Raw genomic sequence first — 21,056 nt, 5'->3', positions numbered from 1 at the left:
AATAAATTGGTATAAATTTACTTGCTAGTTAAGATTCTTATAACTTTATCATAAAATTTGTTTCTGACTGATAACACAGGTCAACATCAAAAAAAGGCATGAATAATCACTATATAGATTTAATGCATCATGGCTACCAAGTAACAAAATAGTACAATTTTTCAATTCTATGGATATATACTTTTTTTTTAATTTTTAAGTAAAATTATAAATTTTGTTACACGTTTCTCAACATAATTAATGATAACTCAAAAATTTTTAGACCGGTGTTATTAAAATAAACTTAGAAAAGTTAAGATTTACATAACCTTTAATTGCGTTTCAATAGGCTCAGTAGTTTCGGAGTTATAATAAAAAATTGAATCAAAAAATATATTTTTTACGTGAAAGTAGCACATTTTTTTTGAAAAATCGAAAACGGCAGAAATTGTTCAGGCTTTTGCTTTATCGCAAAGCCACATATAATAGCAACAACATGAGATATCGATCATAAAAATCAATTCATCCTTTTCGAATTTATTCACAATTAAGTAAATTTGCACATTTTCAAAAAAATTTTAGTTTTTTTGTTTGATATATATACATACATACATACATACATACATACATACATACATAAAATACATACATACATAATGTTCTTCTGTCGATTGATTGAATCATAGACAATAACTAGATAGGTAACTGAGAGCCAAAAACCTAAGTCTGTTGTCAAAAACCTAATTCATGAGAATGTATTGCATGTATTTTGTTATTGTATCACCCGTATATGTGAAAAGAGAGTAATTTTTCAATATATATTACTCTCTCCTTCCGTTCTATGTGTTTATTCTATGGATTGAATTTTCAAAACATTTTCCCCATCTTATGTGCATATATCACATACTATATATTGCGTTTCAATCGGCTCAGTAGTTTCGGAGTTATAATAACTAATTGAAGTAAAAAATATATTTCTTATGTGAAAATAGCAATTTTTTTTTTTAAAAAATCATGAAAAATCGAAAACGACAGAAATTGTTCAGAATTATTGCTTTATCAAAAAGCCATATTTATTGCGATAATGCAGTAAATCTGAAAAATTTCTGCAGTTTTCAAATTTGCGAAAATTATGGTAAAAATAAAACATCTGGTCTACCAAAAAAAAAAAAAACATTTAAAAAAAACTATTGGGTGTATGACTTAAAAATGAGCGATTTTTAGCTTTTATTTTAAAACATTTGTACAGTGTTAATTTATTCCAATTATTGTCCATTGTTAGCTATGACTTTGTTCCATCTTTCTGGTAACATATGGATTTCGAGCCAAAAGAACTGATCATATTTTGAGCCCATGAACGAATCAAGCCAATATCGGATACTATGTTCCAAAGTGAAGCCTACCCCAGAGAGAGCGTGCTGCATTGATCGAAACAAATAGTGTTCGGACGGTGCAAGGATTGAACTACAAGATGAGAGAGGCCAAACTTCCCAACCACGTCGTTCTAAATAGTTTTTAACAGGTATCGAATAATGTGGCATGATGGAATATTATGGTTTCATGTCTGGCCGCATATTTTAGTCGTTTTTCGCAAATACTCGCTTCAAACGAATCAGTTGCGTTCGGTACAGGTTCTCTGTAATGGTTTGTCCAGATTTCAGGAGCTCATAATAGACAGGACCCTTTTGCTCCCACCAAATGCAGAGAATTACCTTAGCACCAAGGATATTTTGTGTCGATTCGGTGCAAAAATAATTTCGGACATACACAATCATCTCTCTCTCGGTTTCAATTTGTATGTTACCCAATTTCCCTTGTTTTGGACGAATCCTGCTGCTCGCAAAAGATTTGAAATTGCTGCTTGAGTATCTCCCATTGATTTTTCAAGCTCGTGTTGAGTTTTACCACAATTTTCATGGAGTAATGCCTCCAATTCTTGGTCTTCAAAATTGTTTAGCTGGTCTGGGCGAATTTTGACTTCGGTATCAAAATCAACACTTCTGAACCGAACAAACCATCTCTCGAACTTTGAAACCGATGGAACACATTTATATATACTCTATAAATAAGTGTGTCATTCCGTTTGTAATTTCTAAATTTTTCATTAGGGATTCCCTCCACAAAGTATATATATTCTGGATCGTTATAGATAGCCATTTCCGTCTGTCCGTCTGTATGTTGAAATCCACTTTCCGTAGCTTCCAAATAACTTACATACATGATTCAATATCAATATATCCGCTATACCCGGTTTTGTTGCAATTTAACCCTTTCGGAACGGAGTTATATTTTAAGAACCAAAAAATACATTTTTGCATATTCTAAAAGATGTGGAAAAAATATTATGTTCTGCATGCTCCGAAATCCTTGAATCGTCCTTTTTATATCCCAATAAACATTTTTCGTGGGACATATAATTCCAATCAGTGTCCTTGATTGGTGCTGTACAAATGTTGCAAATTTAATTATCGACTACGAATATCTCCTAAGCTATAAGAGATAATTAATAGATAAGATAAGATTTTTTATATTGCTTGACGAGGAGATTCTTTATATGTAATTTTTTTATTCAAATATTATAATGAACTCTTATACATGTTTTAGGGGTTATTTAGATAAGAAATTGTATTAAAAATAAAGAAAATACGAAAGTTTGAAAATTGCTGAGACGTATTATCGCAGTAGTCCCGAAAGGGTTAAAATCAAAAAAATCGGCCTACAAATGACTGAGATATAAGGAAAAACCCAGAACAAGCTCGATTTTTTACCTATTTTTGATCTATATCTGGATTACTAAGTAATTAATATAGACAATATGGATATCCAATGATAGATATTTTAAAGAATTTTGCAATAACGTATATAACGCCATAGTAACTCGGCCCTCCAATGGGTAAAAATCGGGAAAATTATTTTTTAATACAAAATTTTTTTTTTCAACAAAAAAATTTTTTAATTATAAAGTATTTTCTCTAATAAATTTTAAAAAAAATTTTAAAAAATTTTTGGCATACATTTTTTTTTACTAAATCGCAAAAAAATTTTTTTTAAAAAATATTGAAATGAAAATCACTTTTTTTTTTAATTTTTGTTATTTTTTAAAAATTGTTATTTTAAAGTATAATTTGGTGAAGGGTATCTAAAAACAAAAACCGCGTTCAAAAGTAAACCCCGCATTTTCAAGTCATCCAATAACTTTTTGTACGAACTTTTGTCAGACGAATATTTTACTGACACATATTTATTGGTACTTGTATAACTTCAGGATATCATTTGTTAATAATAGCATTAATAAAAAAATTTATTATTTTTTTTGTAGTTATGGTCCAATAGAAAACAAAACCATAACAAACTAATTTCATCTTTTTCAATGTTTAATCATTTTTAGTGTATTGCTCGAATTTTGTTGTCTTTCTCAATTTTGACCTCAGATCTAAAAGGGTATTAATTTATAATGAAATCGAAAATTTTTTTGAAAAACGTTATCTTAGAATGAATTAAATATTTATTTAAGTTGGAACATCCACAACAAAATCGTAAAACTCGGTTTGCCATGGTCAATGACAAAATTTTTGAAATTTTTCATACAAAAAAGAAACATTTTAATGTATATGTTCGTGTTATTTTAACTGAACAAGTAAAAAGCCAATATAACATTAACCACCAGTAACACGAAGTCTGGTTATGTTTTAACTAAAAGTTATACTGACAGTTTTCCTATAAAAATAATTTTATAGTATAACTATTAGTTAAGGCATAACCAGACTTCGTGTTAATGGGGGTAAATGGTAAATTATTTTCAAGCTAAACTTTTTAATAAAAAAATAGCTGATTTTAAAATAAGTAATCTAGATTATGTTAACTTACACCTAATTAAATGGTAAATTTTCAAAAATTATCAACATGTCGATCTTAATTACCTTTATGCTGATGGATTTAAAATAATAAACAAAAAACAATTTTATCTCAACATCATCTATAAGGCGTCCTTCCCTTCAACATATATAAAGCAAATATTTAGAGCATTTAGGCTTTTTTTGTGTGTGTTTCCCATGTTTGTTGGACAGAAGATGTGGGTCAAATGATAAGTTTTGAATACAGACAAATTTCCTTTAAAAAAACTGTGTGCCAAAACAACAAGACGTGTCAGAATTATTTATGCAGTTCTTCTTTTATAACAGCTAGACACTATTTATTTAAAAACATGACATAAATTCAGGAAAACTTACATTTTGTAAATGTGATTTATTTATGTATTTATTTTTTTAACTCAATAGAATTGCAATAAAATACAAATAAAACTACAATATTTATTGGCAATATATTTAATGCCAATAAGTTGTAAATTAAAAAAAATTGGAAAAACAACGAAAAAAATAAACCAGCTATACATAAAAACAACTTTATTACAACGACAACCAACCAACCACAGCAACAAATTCAAAAATACTTAAATGGAATTTTAATTAATTTTTATTGTTTTAACAAAATTTATTTTATTTAGACACTTAAGTTGGTCAACTCTTCTGATGGCTGTGTGTAGTGTGTAGAGAAAGAATTTTTTTATAAAAAAATAAGAAATATTAAAGAAAATAAAAAAAAGTATTAAAATATGCATTTTAAATTTGCATACCTACAATCAAGTGAATTTAATTATTATAAGCAATTTTCTGTTTGTTTCTCAAGAACGAAAAAAGTGTGTTGAAACTCAAATTTTAAAAAAAAGTTTAGTAAAGCTAGCTACTCGTCTTAAAACGTTTGTAGTAATTGTTAAGTGTTGCTATTAAAATTTGTTAAAAAAAATAAAATTAATTAAATTAAAATCAGTTTAATCAAAAGACTGACACATGTGGAATTGAAAAAAAATGTTTTATTAATTAAAAATGTTTAAAAATCATAAATACTACCTACATATATAATTCATCATATCAAACAAACTAGTAATTTTTCAAAAAAAAAGTGCATCTGAAATATTTTTATCGCAACCGTCATCACCATGGTGCAGGCCATAGATATTGCTGCGATTACCGGCCACAATGAAATGGTAATTATTTGTAATTTGTACACTTTTCGTTAATTTAATAAATATAATTTCCTAATTATTTTTTTGTTATTAATGATTTGCATATATAATTATATCGCTCATTTGCTGCAACAACGTCATAATTCAAAAAAAGTCGTTTCGAGAAAAACGATTTTGAATGTTTTATGACATTTTACTATTTCTATTTCAACAATTCATGCGATTTCTGATCTGTATTTAACCCAAATTTGTACTTGTCAAATATACGAGAAAACATGAATTTTCATTCTGACGTTTACAAAGAAAAAACACTCACACACAAAATATAATTGACTTTTTTTTAAAACTGATAAAACTATATGAAAGACTAAAGAACGACGCATATTTTTTATTAGTCAGTTCAAAACACCCGGATTTTGAGTTATGACATTGCACAGTGGTATGAGAATAAAAAAAATATAGAAATAAATCTGTAACTTCTAAACCCTTACGCCGATTTAAATGAAATTTCACATGCGCAAAGAGGTAGTGTAGTCGAATTTAAGTTTTGAACTTGGACCTCATGAGCTCACCAGGAGCGGGACCAGGGGTTCCCAAAGTAGGACACCTCGGGTATATTCAATTTTTAAAATGATCCTATTTCTTCGTTTGTGTTACGATTTAAAAAAATTAAACATTTATCTCCTCGTCGAGCACTACATAAAACCTCATCGTAGCTATCAATTATCTCTTATAGCTTAGGAGATATTCGCATTTGAAAATTAAATTTTCAACATTTTTACCCACCCTACTCCAGTTTTTTGGTGACCGCGGTTCCAAATATTCCCCGATTTTATCCATTTTTCTTTTATAGAATTAACAATAGATCTATATATCAAATTAAGAAAGAAGTGTTTAAAAATCATGGCTGAGTGCAAAGTTATATTCATTTGAATTTAAAAAAATTAAAAAAGGCGATTTTTCCTAATTTTTTTGGGAAAAAAGTACTTTTATTCTTTTTAAGTTATCTAAAAAATTTCTAACAGGATGTATAATCAATTTGCACTTTTTGAAAAGCTAACTTTACGCCAAATATTTTAAAAGAAAAAAACATTTATAATTTTTGATATCGACGGGAGCAGGTCCATTCAAAAAATGCCTATTTTCTATGTAAAATTCAACTTTAGGGCAAAAATTCTCAATTCGCATATTCGATATCAAAATATAGTAACCTATTTTAGATGGCCCAATAAGCTCTTAATTATTTTGTAAAGGCTTCCGATAACCCCGCCCCTGGTATGGATATTATAGCCAAAAAACGAAAAAATCCCATTTTTGGGATTTTTCAAGATTTTTTTGGGAATTGCGGGATACTTGATAACAAATTTCAAAATTTCTTTTCATTTTTGCATTTTAAATAGAAAAATCTACATAACTGTGAAATTTCATTAAAAAATATTCATAAATTAAAATTTTATTTCAATTTGAAAAATTTGTATCTATGCAAAATTCAATAAAATGCATTTTTTGTCATATTTTTCAAAAAAGTATTCCATGAATTTTTTAATTGTCAAAAGCTATATACATTTTTGAAAAATAGACAAAATCCTCTATCCATTGATATATAACATGTCGACCTTATGTTTTTTACGTGTCAAATAAATTAGGGAAAACTAAACAACTCGCTGAGAATTTACCTAGCACTGTTATTTACATTCATAAAAATGTTGTTATGTAGGCAACATGCTTTTTTATGAATTTCTATGTCTAAAGTTTAGAGTTTGAAATATTGTGGATTTATAATAAAATCATAATAAAATTTACTACTCACCCTTATCGTGGTTGGCGTAAACTTCATACGCCTACGACAGTTTCGTACTAGATTAAGGAAACAGTTTGCATTTTATCTTTAATCTAGTACGAAACAGTCATAGGCGTAAGACGTTTACGCCAACCACGATAAGGGTGACTATGATTTTGGTATGTTCAAAATGTATTAATCAAAATATGTATATCAACATCAGTTAGGTCATAATTGAATCGTTTATTTCAAAAACCAGTCAAGCAACAAAAAATCCAAAATTGAGTTATTTGTCGATTACTGTTTTGTAAAGGCAAATGCATTGATTAATGCAAAAAAAAATAAATACTGCCCGCTATATGGTGTGTTTAGTGCAGAAAAAGGTCAAGTGACAGCGCATGACTGATTTTATACTATGTAATCGTGGACGAATCATAATAAAATTTATTATGTACTGTGATTTCGGTATGTTTAAAATGTTCTAAACAAAATTTGTATCTCGATACCAACATCCGTTAGTTTATTTCAAAAACCAGTCAAGCAACAAAAAATCCAAAATTGAGTTATTTGTCGGTTACTGTTTTGTTAAGGCAAATGCATCGTTTAATGCAAAAAAACAATAAATACTGCCTTATATTATGGTGAAGTAAAGCCGAGAAATCCGTGTTTAGTGCAGAAAGAAGTCAAGAAAGATGAAGGCCCTAATCTGTTTTTTCCACAAATGTAGGTGTAAATAAATTGGAAAAACATATAAAATATTTACAAGCTCTAAGTAAGTGGTTGGATATGAAGAATTTTATGGGAATATTTTGCAATGGCCTACAACGGTAGCAGTATCTACTGGAGAACGAATGTATATTGACGAATATTTATTTCAGAAGAAATATTTATATATGAACTCTTTTTTTAAAAAGTTCATTTTTCATTTTTTTTACTAATAAAATTACAATATTTCGTATGATATTTACAATAGTGGTGGTTGTTTTGTTTCAGAAACCAGTCAAGTACAAACTTGATATTATTTTTTAAATATCTGTTAATATAGATAAAAAAAAGTTTTATGTTTATTAAACATAAATGTATAACTTTCATAGGAAAAATATCAATGTTTTAAAAATAATGTTGAGGTAGCTATGAAGTTTTCTTTGATTTACTCGAATAATATGTTGCTTGACTGTTTTTTGAAATAAACGTTTAATTCTGTGGGAAAAACTTAATTCTTCGCATTGATTTTTTCAATAACCAAATAATTGTTACTGTGTCTGGATTTTTATTAAAAAAACGAACTACCCAGATCAAAATAGATATATACATTAGGGTGGCCCTTAATAAACGAAAGTGGGATTTTGGCCATTCTCACCCTCCAGTTTGGTGAACATTAGTAAAAAAGTTATCCTGAAAAAATTTTAGGTAAATCGGTTGGGGTTAAGACGTGCCGCAAGCCCTCTGAAGTTTTGAGATGCATTTATAAGGGGGGAAATGCATTTTTTTCAGTTTCTGTAAACATTTTGCAATCAAAAACTTACTTTTGCAATTTAATATACAAGAATTGAAATCTCTACGTAATTGTCGTTCAAATGAGACATAAAAAACAGAAATTGGTCAAAAAATGTTAAAGTTATTAAAAATTCGCCAGGCTATTAACCTGTCTCAGGCAACTAGAACAAGAAATGTAGGAACAAAATTAACGTATTTTGATAAATATTAAAATAAAAGCTCATTTTTACTTAAAATATATTCATATTTACTTGTGTATGAGTTTTTGTCTTCTTATGATACCGTTAACCTATTCGCAGGTATGACCAAAAAAATAAAATTGTTTTAACGGCAGTTTCAAAACACAATTTTAAAATTTTTAAAAATTTTGTTAAACAAATTTCAGAATTTTTTGATCATCTCATTGGGATTTATTGAGAATATAATAGGAAATAAAAAAACTAATTTTTTGGCCATATTTTGGCGAATAAGACCAATTTCCTTATTGGTTATTAATTTTAAATAAAATCTGTTCAGAATATTATATCTCAGGTAATTTTAAATATAGTCTGAAAGTTTTACTAAAATCGGAAAACGTTAACCATTAAATCGTGAAGGTCAAATGTTAAATTTTTCAATATTTGGAATTTCTAATAGAAAGATAGCGAAATGTTGTATATTTTTGGGCCGATTTTGATGAAACTTAAGAAAAATATAGTACAAAGCCTAGTATTTATAAAAACAGCAGAAAAATTGAAATTAAGCCTTAATATCACTTGGGGTTAAAATGACCCCAAATTTCTAAAACCATAAAAATTTATGATTTTAAAAGTTTGGGGTCATTTTAACCCCCAGTGCTCTTCAGAGTTAATTTCATTTTTTGTGCTGTTATTGTAAATACTAGACTTCATCTTATATTTTTCTTAAGTTTCATCAAAATCGGCCCAAAAATATGCAACATTTCGCTATCTTTCTATTAGAAATTCCAAATTTCGGCCGGATCCATATCACCAATATTTTCAAACAAAAAATTTACTCACTCCATATACAGCAATTTTGTTTAATTATAGTAATTTATTTATATAAAATCTCGGTACATATTTTATTTAAACGATTTTCAATTAAAAATATAGGAGATTTTTTATGTTTTTTTGGACGAAAAGTTGACTTAACCTTTTTTTTATTAAAAAAAAACTTTCTTTAAGAACATATAAAAATTTTATGTTTTTCTTTTACGGATAACGTTTTGATATAAAAAACATATCCTATTTTTTGAATATGTGGCTTCGAAATTTGAACTATTTTTTATCAAAATTTCTACATAGTCTAAAATCCCAAAGCTGTGATCAGAAAACGGAAAGCAGATTTAGAAACCCGGATGTGTGCAAATGTACACCCTATGGGCAAAATTGTTAAATATACCATTTTCGGGATTTTCGCTCTAAATTTTTGGAATTGTGGGATTCCCTTTAACCTTTTGACAAGTGTTTTACACTTATTTAAAAAACGTTGAAATAGAGATTTTATTAAATATTTATTGAGTTTTTAAACTAAAATTTGTATTAAAATTGTAGTAGAATTGCAAATATTAGAAACAATTTGATTCAGATTTATTCCGAACTAATTTTTTTTTTTATTTAGATAAGTTAATTTTTGGTCGTATAAAAAAATGTCCTTCCTTTAAAAATATTGCACTTTGAAATCGGATGGGAAACAAAAAATGGAACGTGTTTAATTTTTTTAAACTTTAATAACTCCTTGTCTACGCCAATGCCATTTTATACCGATCAGACCAGCTGTTTAGAAATGCCAGATTTATTTCCAAAAAATTTTGATTCTTCCCCACTGTGTATTGGCAGTATATATTTGTTGCCATTTTCTAATATTTAATTTTAGATGGTTTCTTGGGGATATTAATTTACATGTTCCTAATTTTAAATTTCTAGGACAATGTTAACATTGTGTTATATCTGTCGTCAAATTAGTCCAAAACAGTAAAAATTAGACCTCTAATATTAAAAATATAACATAAGCAAGGAATTAGCCTTCTATTAGTTGACTCACAACTTAAACGTTTACAATGTAGATCAACTTTGATTTCTCTTTCGGTATTCACCTATCAAAAAATTTTCTCAAAAAAATACAAGACTGAATATAAATTGCATCTTCATGCATGTTAATCACGAAAATATTTTCGATATCCAAATGTGAAACAATCACACAAATAATTTAGTACTTGCAGTCTAGAGTGTCCGAAAAACCGTCAAATTTTAAAAACCGGTTTCCGGTTTAACCGAAAAAGAGTGTTTTTGAAAAAACCGGTTTTGATTATTGTCTTTTAAAAAACCGGTTAAACGGTTTCGGTTTTAATCTTCAAAAGAACCGGTTAACCGGTTTATATTAAATTTTTATTTAATATGAAAAAGGTTTCCTTAAATTTATTTTTATTTGTGGACGCTAACAGGGAATATGTTAAGAATTTTGTATTAAATCTTCGGAAATTTTACATTTTTTAATTCTATCTTTATGCAATTATTTTATATCTTTTACGAAATATTGTCAAATGCTATATTCTTCTATTTTCTTCTATATTCTTCTAGTATCAAAGTTTTTCATAAATATGTTTGAATGAACTTTAGAAAATATATTTCATTAAAACCGGTTAACCGTCTTACAAAAACCGGTTTGTCAAAAAACCGAAAAGTTAAAAAAACCGAAACCGGTGGATTTTACAAAGATGAAAAAACCGGTTGACCGGTTTTCGGTTTCGGTTTTGGATACTCTATTGCAGTCTCAAAAAAGTACTATTGTGGTTAGAGTTCAGTACAATTTCATAATCAAAATTTTCCATGGCAATCCTAGTTAGTCAGAAATTCATAACATATCGTTTATGAATTTTAGGAAGGCATAATTGTCTTCCATTACAGTATTTTCCAATATGCATTTTTTCCCCCTTAAACACACAATGCTAGTGGAAATTTTTAATTACTCAAATATTTTCCATCAAATTTTTTATTTAGCATTGAATTCGATTCTCTAACAATTAAGGTATAACAGGAACACAAGTTAGAAATCGCTGCAAAAAATATTACATCTTCTGTTAAGGAGAGAATAAAAGCTGCGGAAGCTTTTTTTATTTTATAGAAGACTTAAATTTTGTATCAATTTTATAATAATCTTAAAGGATTTACGAGTATATACCCCATTGCTGCATATTACACGTAAATTAATCCTTATGCATTAAACTTTAAATGAGTATTGTTTTTTTTAATAAATTGACCTTGAAATCTATAAATACAAGAAAATAAATATGAATAAATTTCGTATAAAATTGATAAAGTAATATTAATATGATTGACATATTTGCCAGGATACAAGGATATACTTACACAACTCACTCACTCACTTCACAAGCACATTACAGATACAGTAAATATGTCATATGGAAATAAAATTATAACAGTAATCGAAATGAAAATAATAACAATGATAAAATACATAATAAAAATTGTTATGAATGTAAGATCATGACAGAAAAACATACAGATACAAACTAGTACATTAATTAATATGTACAATACAATAGGTTAGACCCAATAATATGAAAAAAAAGATCGTGATCAATATTGTCAAATAAATTGAAAATTTAGGAACTTATTTTCTAAATCCCGACCAAGTGATAGTTTTTTCTGTAATGACAAATGTAAAAAAAAATCGTTTTTAAAAGACAACGCCATACCCTTAGATAGAGATAAACATAGATCGGAAACTCTCCTGGCAACTAAATTGGTCAGAATGTATTAGTAATCAAACTACACAGAAAAAACTATTTCTTAAACCGTTTCAATTCAAATATTTGTCACATATTGAACTGGTTTCAATCATGATATAAAAAAATTACAAGGTAGTTTCATTTATAATTTTTTGACAAGAAAGGAGATTTTTGAAGTTTATTTTATTTATAAATATTCAGAAAAGCGTTGCCACATTCAGAGAAGGGTTACAATACTCCGAGAAATTTTCAATGAAATATGTGTAGTGTTTAACAATTCACAATACTAATCTAATACTACGTTTATACGTAACTCTCTGTTTATATGTCACTTTGGTTACGGAAAATTCTTATTTTTTTAAATGCAAAAATGAAAGAATTAAAAATTCTTGTTTGTCTTACAATCCAATTAATGCAAAAACGCAATGAAATATTTAAAAAACGATAGAAAAAGTAAAAACATTAAAAAATATGGGATGTGCGTGATTATGGCAAATTCCTGGAGTTTATATTGGAAACTATAGAGCTTGAATACGTTGATAGTGTGCAGGGACAAATTCATTTCTATTTCCGGAGACTTTTTGCAGTTTATTTTCGAATATTTGGTGGAGGATAAGAAGATAAAACTACAACAGAGCCTGCTGTTGAACTATTCCACTATATCATTCGTTATACCAAGTCTCTGACAATTGTCCCAATGATGTTGTCTCTCAAATCGTATTAAGAGATTAGACAAACAGTTGAACATTCGTAAAATTGTTCCCTTATTCGTGCAGGAGCATGAGGGTTTGTGTCCGCAAATAGCTCAGTGATTTAGTTGTCAATATAACCACAATCAAGCATAAACCAAATTCTTCTGCTAACGATACTAAGCAATTGAAAACCTTGGCCCGAATTGTGTTGCTACTAAATGCCTTGGATAATAATATTTTGAATAAAATATTTTTTTTATTTTATTTATGTTTGAAGTATTTTCAATAAAGGCAAAAATGGGATTGATTTTCATGAATATGGTAGCTTTGTTTTACACATAAACTTCAAATCTCCTTTATTGTCAAATGCTTAATAAGGTTGACATAAAGAGAAAATGAGACTACCTTGTATTTTTTATATCATGGTTCAATTATTTCATAATTAAATGAATAGATAATTTTCGTAATTGAAAACACAAAAAATAACAAAAATGTGTTTTCAATTACGAAAATTATCTATTCAATAATTTTTGTATTTGAAATTCAACCAATAACGAAAATTGTATATTCAATTGTCAAAATAATCAAATTCAAAACTCAAAATTCAATAGAAAATATCAAGAAATTTTGTTTTTGAGCAAATGAATACTTGATTTAATTATGAAATAATTGAAACCAGTTCAATATGTGATAAATGTTTGAATTGAAATATAATTTTTTCTATGTATGTGAAAACAAAACCAACACTATGTGTAATTATTTTGAGTAATCTTTAAGTTTGAGTTTTTTTTTCTAGTTTCCGCTCTATGTGCATTTCTCTATGGCCATACCTACAACTTCTGGAGTTTATTTAATTTTTTATTTGTATTGAAAACAAAAGCAATTTTTCAAAATGTTTGATATTTGGCTTTTTGAAGTCGGAATTTAGGCCCTCAACTTAAAAGTAATTAAAAACTTTTTTTAATTTTTGGTATTATCTCGTGAACCATGCGTATGAGTAATATTGAAAAATCGTAAAAAGTATCCTCAAGTATTAATTGGTATCTTAATAAGAAAAATTTATTTTTTCAAAACTTAAGTTCAGAATTGCTACCAATGGAACATTATTAGTTAGTTATTATAAAAAAAATAACTTTAACTTTAAGTAATTTCTTTATAACTATTCATTTATTCTTTATTCATTATGATATCTAAATTTGTTGATAATTGAATGATTCCATTATATCCATAGATTTTTTCCAGTTCTACTGACAGATAGTCTGTTGGCAAAGCTGCATTGCGTTTGAAATGACCGAGGGTATATATAAGTTTGTCATTCCATTTGTAATTTCTACATTTTTCATTTGCGACCCCACAAAGTATATATATTCTGGATCGTTATTGATAGCGAAGTCGATATAGCCATGTCCGTCTGTATGTTAAAATCAACTTTCCGTAGCAACTAAATAACTTACATACATGATTCATACATCAATATGTCGGGAATTCTTCCGGCTCGGTTGCTATTCGACAAAATCAGGCCACAAAGGGCTGAGATATAAGAAAAAAACGGAAAAACCTCGATTGTTGCCCTATTTTTGATCCATATCTGGATTACTAAGTCATTAATATCGACAATATGGATATCTAATGATAGATATTTTAAAGTCCATTGCAACGATGTATATAAAGCTATGGTAGTTGCACCTACAATGGCTCAAAATCGGGAAAAATATTTTTTAACCCGAATTTTTTTTTTATCAAACATTTTTTTTGGCATAAATTATTTTTCAAAAAAAAAAATTAAAAAATTTAAAAAAAACTTTTTAAAAAAAAAAAATTAAAAAACAATTAAATTTTGTTTACATAAAAATATTAAAAAAAATATTATTTTTAAGTATAATTTGGTGAAGGGTATCTGAGATTCGGCACAGCCGAATATAGCTCTCTTTCTTGTTTTTCAATAAAATTAAAAAAAAAATTTCTAAAAAATAATTTGAAAAAAACTTTTTTAAAATAAATTAAAAAACAATTTTTAGAAAAAATTAAAAACAGTTTTGAAAAAAAAATTTAAAAACAATTTTGAAAAAAAATTTTGTTTAACTAAAAATATTTAAAAACTTTCTTTTAAAGTATAATTTGGAGAAGAGTATACATATAAGATTCGAATATAGCTCTCTTATTTGTTTTTATTCAACTCAAGCCGCAGCGTTATAATTGAAAAAAAATTGAGTACCCGTTTTGAAATGTCATGTTTTCTTATTTATACCTATCGATTATTAAACATACGTGTTGAAATACGTCTCATTTTTCTTCTTTAAAAATGTGCCAAATTATATAAAAATAAAAACATATTTTAAAGATATATTTTAAAATCAACTAGAATTTTTTACATTAATCAAGTTTAATTTATCATTTAGGTAAAAAAAAGTAAAATCTAATCTTATAAAATTGTAAGGTGCTGCGAACTAAGTCCCCAAACCGCAAATAAATTAAGGCCCCAACATTTTATATAGAAAAAACCAACAACGAAATTTAGGAACTTAGTTAATTTTTTGGGGATTTATTTCATTTCTAAAATTGAGGATTTAATTCATAATCGTTTTAAACGCCAACCTAGCATAGTTGTGTCCCAATGGCCTTGAAATCGTTTTTCAAACTTCACCTGCTCATCACTGACCGCAACAAGATTAAATGGAAAGAAAAATGAGAATGAAGAATATACATAAATATTCAATGACATCCTGCAACCCAAATTTTCATAACGCTGACTTAACATGCAAAGGCTTTAAGTCCACTTTTTTTAGAAATTGAGATTATAATGCAGTAATGTACAATAAGTAAAAATACATTGATTACAAAGAAAAAAATTGGAGTTATCTCGCTTTTTGTTGTTGTTTTGTAGTGATGAGCAAAATCGCTTAGTCCAATTTATCACAAGAAAAAGCTCTAAGTCCCAATAAAAAGTACAGTTTAACCATTTCTGTCAATTGTTCAATGACATGTATTAAAACTAGTAAGAAAAAATGGTCTGTCAAGCCCAGCCATACCCTACACTAAGTAAATGAGCAAAATTATTTTTCTTTTAAAATTTAAAAAAGTTATTTTCGGAAGAGGGTCTTATTTGGGAGCTATGACTAATTATATTTGTATTGAATTTTATGTGTATACCAACATTTTTAAGAGATTTATATACCACATCGAAATGTCTTCAAAATTAATCGATTCATAAAGTGTTCCTGAGTCTATCGGTATAATTTAGTTAGACTATTATTTATGGGCGTTACAAACATCCACCGTGCCGAATCTTATATAACCTTCACCAAATTGTACTTTAAAATACAAATTTTAAATATTTTTAGGTATATAAAATTAAAAAAAAAATTTTCAAAATTGTTTTTTAAAATTTAAAAAAAAAAAAAAAAAATCAAAACTTTTTTTTCTAAATTGTTTTTTTCAAGTTTTGTTAAATTTTTTTAAAATTATTAATGAAAAACAAGTAGGGGAGCTACATTTGGCTGTGCCGAATCTTATATACACTTTTTAAAAAAGTTTTTTCCAATTTATTTAAAAATTTTTTTTTTAATTTTTAAATTTTTTTTTTAAATGACAAAAAAAAATTTTTTGATAAAAAAAAAATCGGGTTAAAATATATTTTTCCTGATTTTGACCCATTGTAGGTCCAACTTACTATAGCCTTATATACATCGTTGCAATGGACTTTGAAATTTCTATCATTAGATACTTTGTAATCCAGATATAAAAACTAGTAAATAAGAAATGGAAGACAAGTTCTATGAAAAAGACCTAAGTCCAAAAAACCTTTTATCTCGGCAAATACTTATTTTCTCATTTTGCTGTTACGCGCATAGAAAACAAAGAAAAATGCCAAAAAATTGCGTTTACAGAATTCAAAAATATTTGGGCAAAAAAAAGTTTGAATGTTTTTTGTCTCTTCTGTAAAATTTTACAATATGGACTTAAGGTAGGGTCACACACGGCAAATATTTGCTCAAAAAAGCGTAACCAATTTTTAGCACAAATTTGTTTGACGTGTTTACTCTTACATGTGTTTTGTAAGATCAAGCAGCATCAAATAAAATAAAACTGAATTTTTTGTTTTGAATCATCCAAAGTAAAATAAGTTTTTGAAATAAATAAAAGAATTCAAATGTATTTTATTTAGTGGTTACGTCTTTTTCGTCAAATATTTGTCATGTGTGATCCTACCTTTAGAGCCTGTGCATGTTAATCCAGCGATTTTTAAGTGATTTAAGCACGTTAAAGTGATTTTCGGAAGCGGGTATATATGGGAGCTATAACTAATTATGGACCGATCGTAACAACATTTGGTGACATAATTTTGTATATATAAAACTTATTTGGAGCGAAATTTGTGTAGATACATATATAAACAAGTAAGAAAGTATGGTCGGTCAAGCCCGACCATATAATACCCTACACCAAGTAAATGAGTAAAAATATTTTTCTTTTAAAATATCAATAATTTATATATTTGAGTGATTTTCGGAAGTGGTCCTTATATGGGAGCTATGACCAATTATGGACCGATCACTATAAATGATTTATGTCTATATTAAAGTTAACTATGTTGAATTTTGTGTGTATACCAACATTATTAAGCGATTTATGCACATTAAAGTGATTTTCGGAAGCGGGTCTATATGGGAGCTATGACTAATTATGGACCGATCGTAACAAAATTTGGTGACATGAATTTTGCATATATAAAACTTATTTGGAGCGAAACTTGTGTAGATACATAGATAAATTAAACATTTATGACCGATAAAGTCCAATTACGAGGGGACATTTGTATGGGGGCTAGGTGAAATAATGGACCGATTTCAGCCAGTTTCAATAGGCTTGGTCCTTGGGCCGAAAAATTAATATGTGCCAAATTTTATCGAAATATCTTCAAAATTGCGACCTGTACTCTGCGCACAAGGTTTACATGGACAGCCAGCCAACCAACCAGCCAGACGGACGGACATCGTTTAATCGACTCAGAAAGTGTTTCTAAGTCGATCGGTATACTTTAAGGTGGGTGTTAGACCATAATACCCTCCCCACTATGTTGAATATTTTCCTCTTTAAAATATTAATTCTAACAAATGTTTCAATTGCTCTTATATATTTAAAAATTTGCATATGCATACATAATTTTTAATTCATTTTTTATGTCTGACAAAACAATTTGAAAGAACAACATACAAATTAAGCAAAAAATATGTTATATGCTAAATAAAATTAGCAAGTTTGTCTATGAGTCTAGATTTCATTAAATATAATTTGATATTAAAGTATTAATACGATACAAGTACCAATGTGTATAAAAGTATTTTGCCAAGACATGATGAGAAAATGACATGCACAAATTATTAAATGTCATTATTAATGGATTAATGCCTGCTGGAGTTGTCAACATATTAAAAAAACAAAAAAATAAAACTAAGTAAGATGGTATAATGTGTCAACGACACGTTTATTGACAATGTATTCCGAGTAATTCTTCCTTTTTCTTTAACATTTTATTACGATATGTATTTTATGCAGTGTGTGACAGTATAGATAAATAAAAACTCAAAGGATACACTCTGTTAGTCTTAAGACCAGCAAATATATGTTTAACAATTTCTAGGAATATTTTGATTTTTAAAATAAAACATTTAACCTAAACGACAGAAAGGATTGACTTAATATTTATTTAACAACCTACTCATTTTCTTAGCTAATATCTGTAATAATGTTTTTAGTTTAGAAACATGAAATTCTTAACAACTTTTAGTTGTATTTTTAATCAAATTGTTTATTGGGTTTAAGGACACACAAACATTGTTAATACAAATTTATACGATAAAGTAAATATATTCCCTTAGCTTTCTCTGGTGGGTGTGTTTATTATGATAATATTGTTGAGAAAAGCAAAAAAAAAAGGAAAAAACACAAAATAGAAAGAAATAATATTAATATTGATATTGATATAAAGTGCAAACATTTTATACCTCAAGGTTTAATAAGTACCGAAGGATAAACTCACAACAACAGAAAAACAACAACCACTTTCCTAAGGCATGCAACAAATCATTCATCCATCCAACCATTTCAATATCAAAAACTAATGATTAAAGTCAATGACAATATATTAGCATGTGCAAACTTAAACCTTTAATGTATTTTTTCTTATTTGCAGGATCCAAGTAAACGTACAAAACCATCCACACTGCGTCGCACTTTAAATGCCCTGCGTCAACGTTTAACGAAACGTAATCGCTCGAAACCGCCCGATTGGTTTCTGGAACGTTTCTCCAATGCCACCAACACCGACAAAATTGGTAAGACACCGCCTGCAGCCAACAATAATGATGGCAGCCTAACAAATCCTGCCGATTCGGGTCCGGCATGTGAGATAAGGGGTTCTAGTCGTCTGTGTAATCGTTTGTCGGTTAATCCTACGCTACAGTCACATTATCGGGTAAGTGTTTTTTCACAATTTCCAATTGATTTTCAGAAATTTCCAATTCTATATCAGAAATTTCGAAATTATATTTCAGAAATTTCCAATTCTATTCAGAATTTTCAAATTTTTATTTCAGAATTTTCTAATTCTATTTCAGAAAATTCCAATTATATTTCAGAAATGTCTAATTGAATTTCAAAATTCTCCAATTTTATTTCAAAATGTTTTGTATTTTAGAAATAAAATTTAAAAATTCTGAAATACAATTAAAGAATTTTGAAGTTCATTTAGAAATTTCTGAAATATAATTGGAATTTTCTGAAATACAATTAGAAAATTCTGAAAAATATATTTAGCAATTTCAAAACTGAATTAAAAATTTCTGAAATTGAATTTGAAACTTCTGAAATACAATTGGAAATGATGTTGATTTTTGCAAAATATTTTATTAAAATTATAATTTGTATTAAATTTTCTTTACTTGCAGTGGCTGGCAATTGTTTCCTTAGCTGTGTTATACAATATCATTTTTGTGGTGGGTCGTTCCGTGTTCTGGGAAATAAACCTGCGAGCCACCCCTGTCTGGTATTTCTTAGACTATTTATGTGATTTTATATATGTCCTAGATACATTGGTTCATATGCATGAAGGTAAGTTGACTCAGTTTTAAAATAATTTGATTATTATTTAACAATTCGAAACCCAGAAAAATATCAAGTAATATCGTTCCCTCAATAAAGCAATAATGTATAAGCATATACAACATTATATCTATATGTGGTCAAAATTTGGTGAAATACTACTTCCACAAAGTGGGTCAAAAGTTCAATTGAAATATTACTTTTGTTCTAGATGTCTACTAACTAGGGTTTGGGGTCCGGGAATTCTCGGGAAATTTAAAATTAATTAAAAATACTTTAATACATTTAAATATAACATCTCTGTTTGATGAATGGCGTGTTCCAAATATTAGTGGAGGTTTTAAATCCCATTAAGGATACAGTAGAAGCATTAAGCCGACATTTTGCTATGATGAACACTCTTTATGAACAGCTGTTATCTAAAAATTCTACGATTTCTCAAAAAATGGTCCTTGCAATAAAATGTAAAGTTAATAAACAATATAACATCAGACTTATATAAATTTCCTAATAACTTCACAACATAATAAGCTAAATTATAATACAAAAAGATAATGTTTATACATACGCCTATTTGATAGCAATGTTCCCTCATCAGTTCAAAGCGATAATGATGATGTTTCCGAAATACAAATGGAGCAAAATTTTAAAAACGAATTAGATTATTCAATCAATATTGAAAAAGAAAATCCTAAACATTTTAAATCAAATGCTGAAAGTCGTTTTAAGCGGGAATTAGCTTTATTTGAAGCAAGTAGCAATTGGAGAAACAATTTAGATTGTCTTTATTAACGATAAAGCCACCACCTGTTTAAAGCGAAAGAGTTTTCTCGGTGTCTGGAAACTTTGCCACTAAAATATGTAATCGTTAAATGACTTACTGAATGCATTTTGAAAACTAAATTTTTTTAAAAAAATAGTTCTATGACGAACATATAACATTATTTATATGAAATAATAGTGGTATTCACAGTGTAGAGTACTTGGCCTGGTAATGTAGTAAAAGAGCATAATATCAAAAAACTAAAAACAAAATACATTAGAAATTGAAATGTTTGTCAATAAATAGATCTTCAGCTTTTTTACCAGGCCAAGTACTCTACATCGTGAATACCGCAAATGTAGAGTACTTTCTCCAGCAAAGTAGCAAAAGAGCAGTTTAGCAGAAACCAAAAATAAAATCCACTTGAACTACTTTTTTACTTATTTACACCTTTTAAACTATATGATGTA

General features: G+C 27.8%; 1 protein-coding gene across 1 annotated transcript in view; it reads left to right on the top strand.

Annotated features, from left to right (window-relative positions):
* CngA (Cyclic nucleotide-gated ion channel subunit A) overlaps positions 1–21,056 on the top strand; it is a 122,706-nt gene that overhangs the window by 85,469 nt on the left and 16,181 nt on the right. The window contains exons 3-4 of the mRNA XM_065512329.1: positions 18,916–19,197; positions 19,670–19,832. Of these exons, the coding sequence (XP_065368401.1) occupies positions 18,916–19,197; positions 19,670–19,832 (445 nt within the window). The remainder of the gene's footprint in view (positions 1–18,915; positions 19,198–19,669; positions 19,833–21,056) is intronic.

Source organism: Calliphora vicina, chromosome 5 (assembly GCF_958450345.1).
Source record: "Calliphora vicina chromosome 5, idCalVici1.1, whole genome shotgun sequence".
Lineage (NCBI taxonomy): Eukaryota > Metazoa > Arthropoda > Insecta > Diptera > Calliphoridae > Calliphora > Calliphora vicina.
The sequence above is the reverse complement of the archived record's forward strand: the minus strand, read 5'-3'. Positions and strand labels throughout refer to the sequence as shown.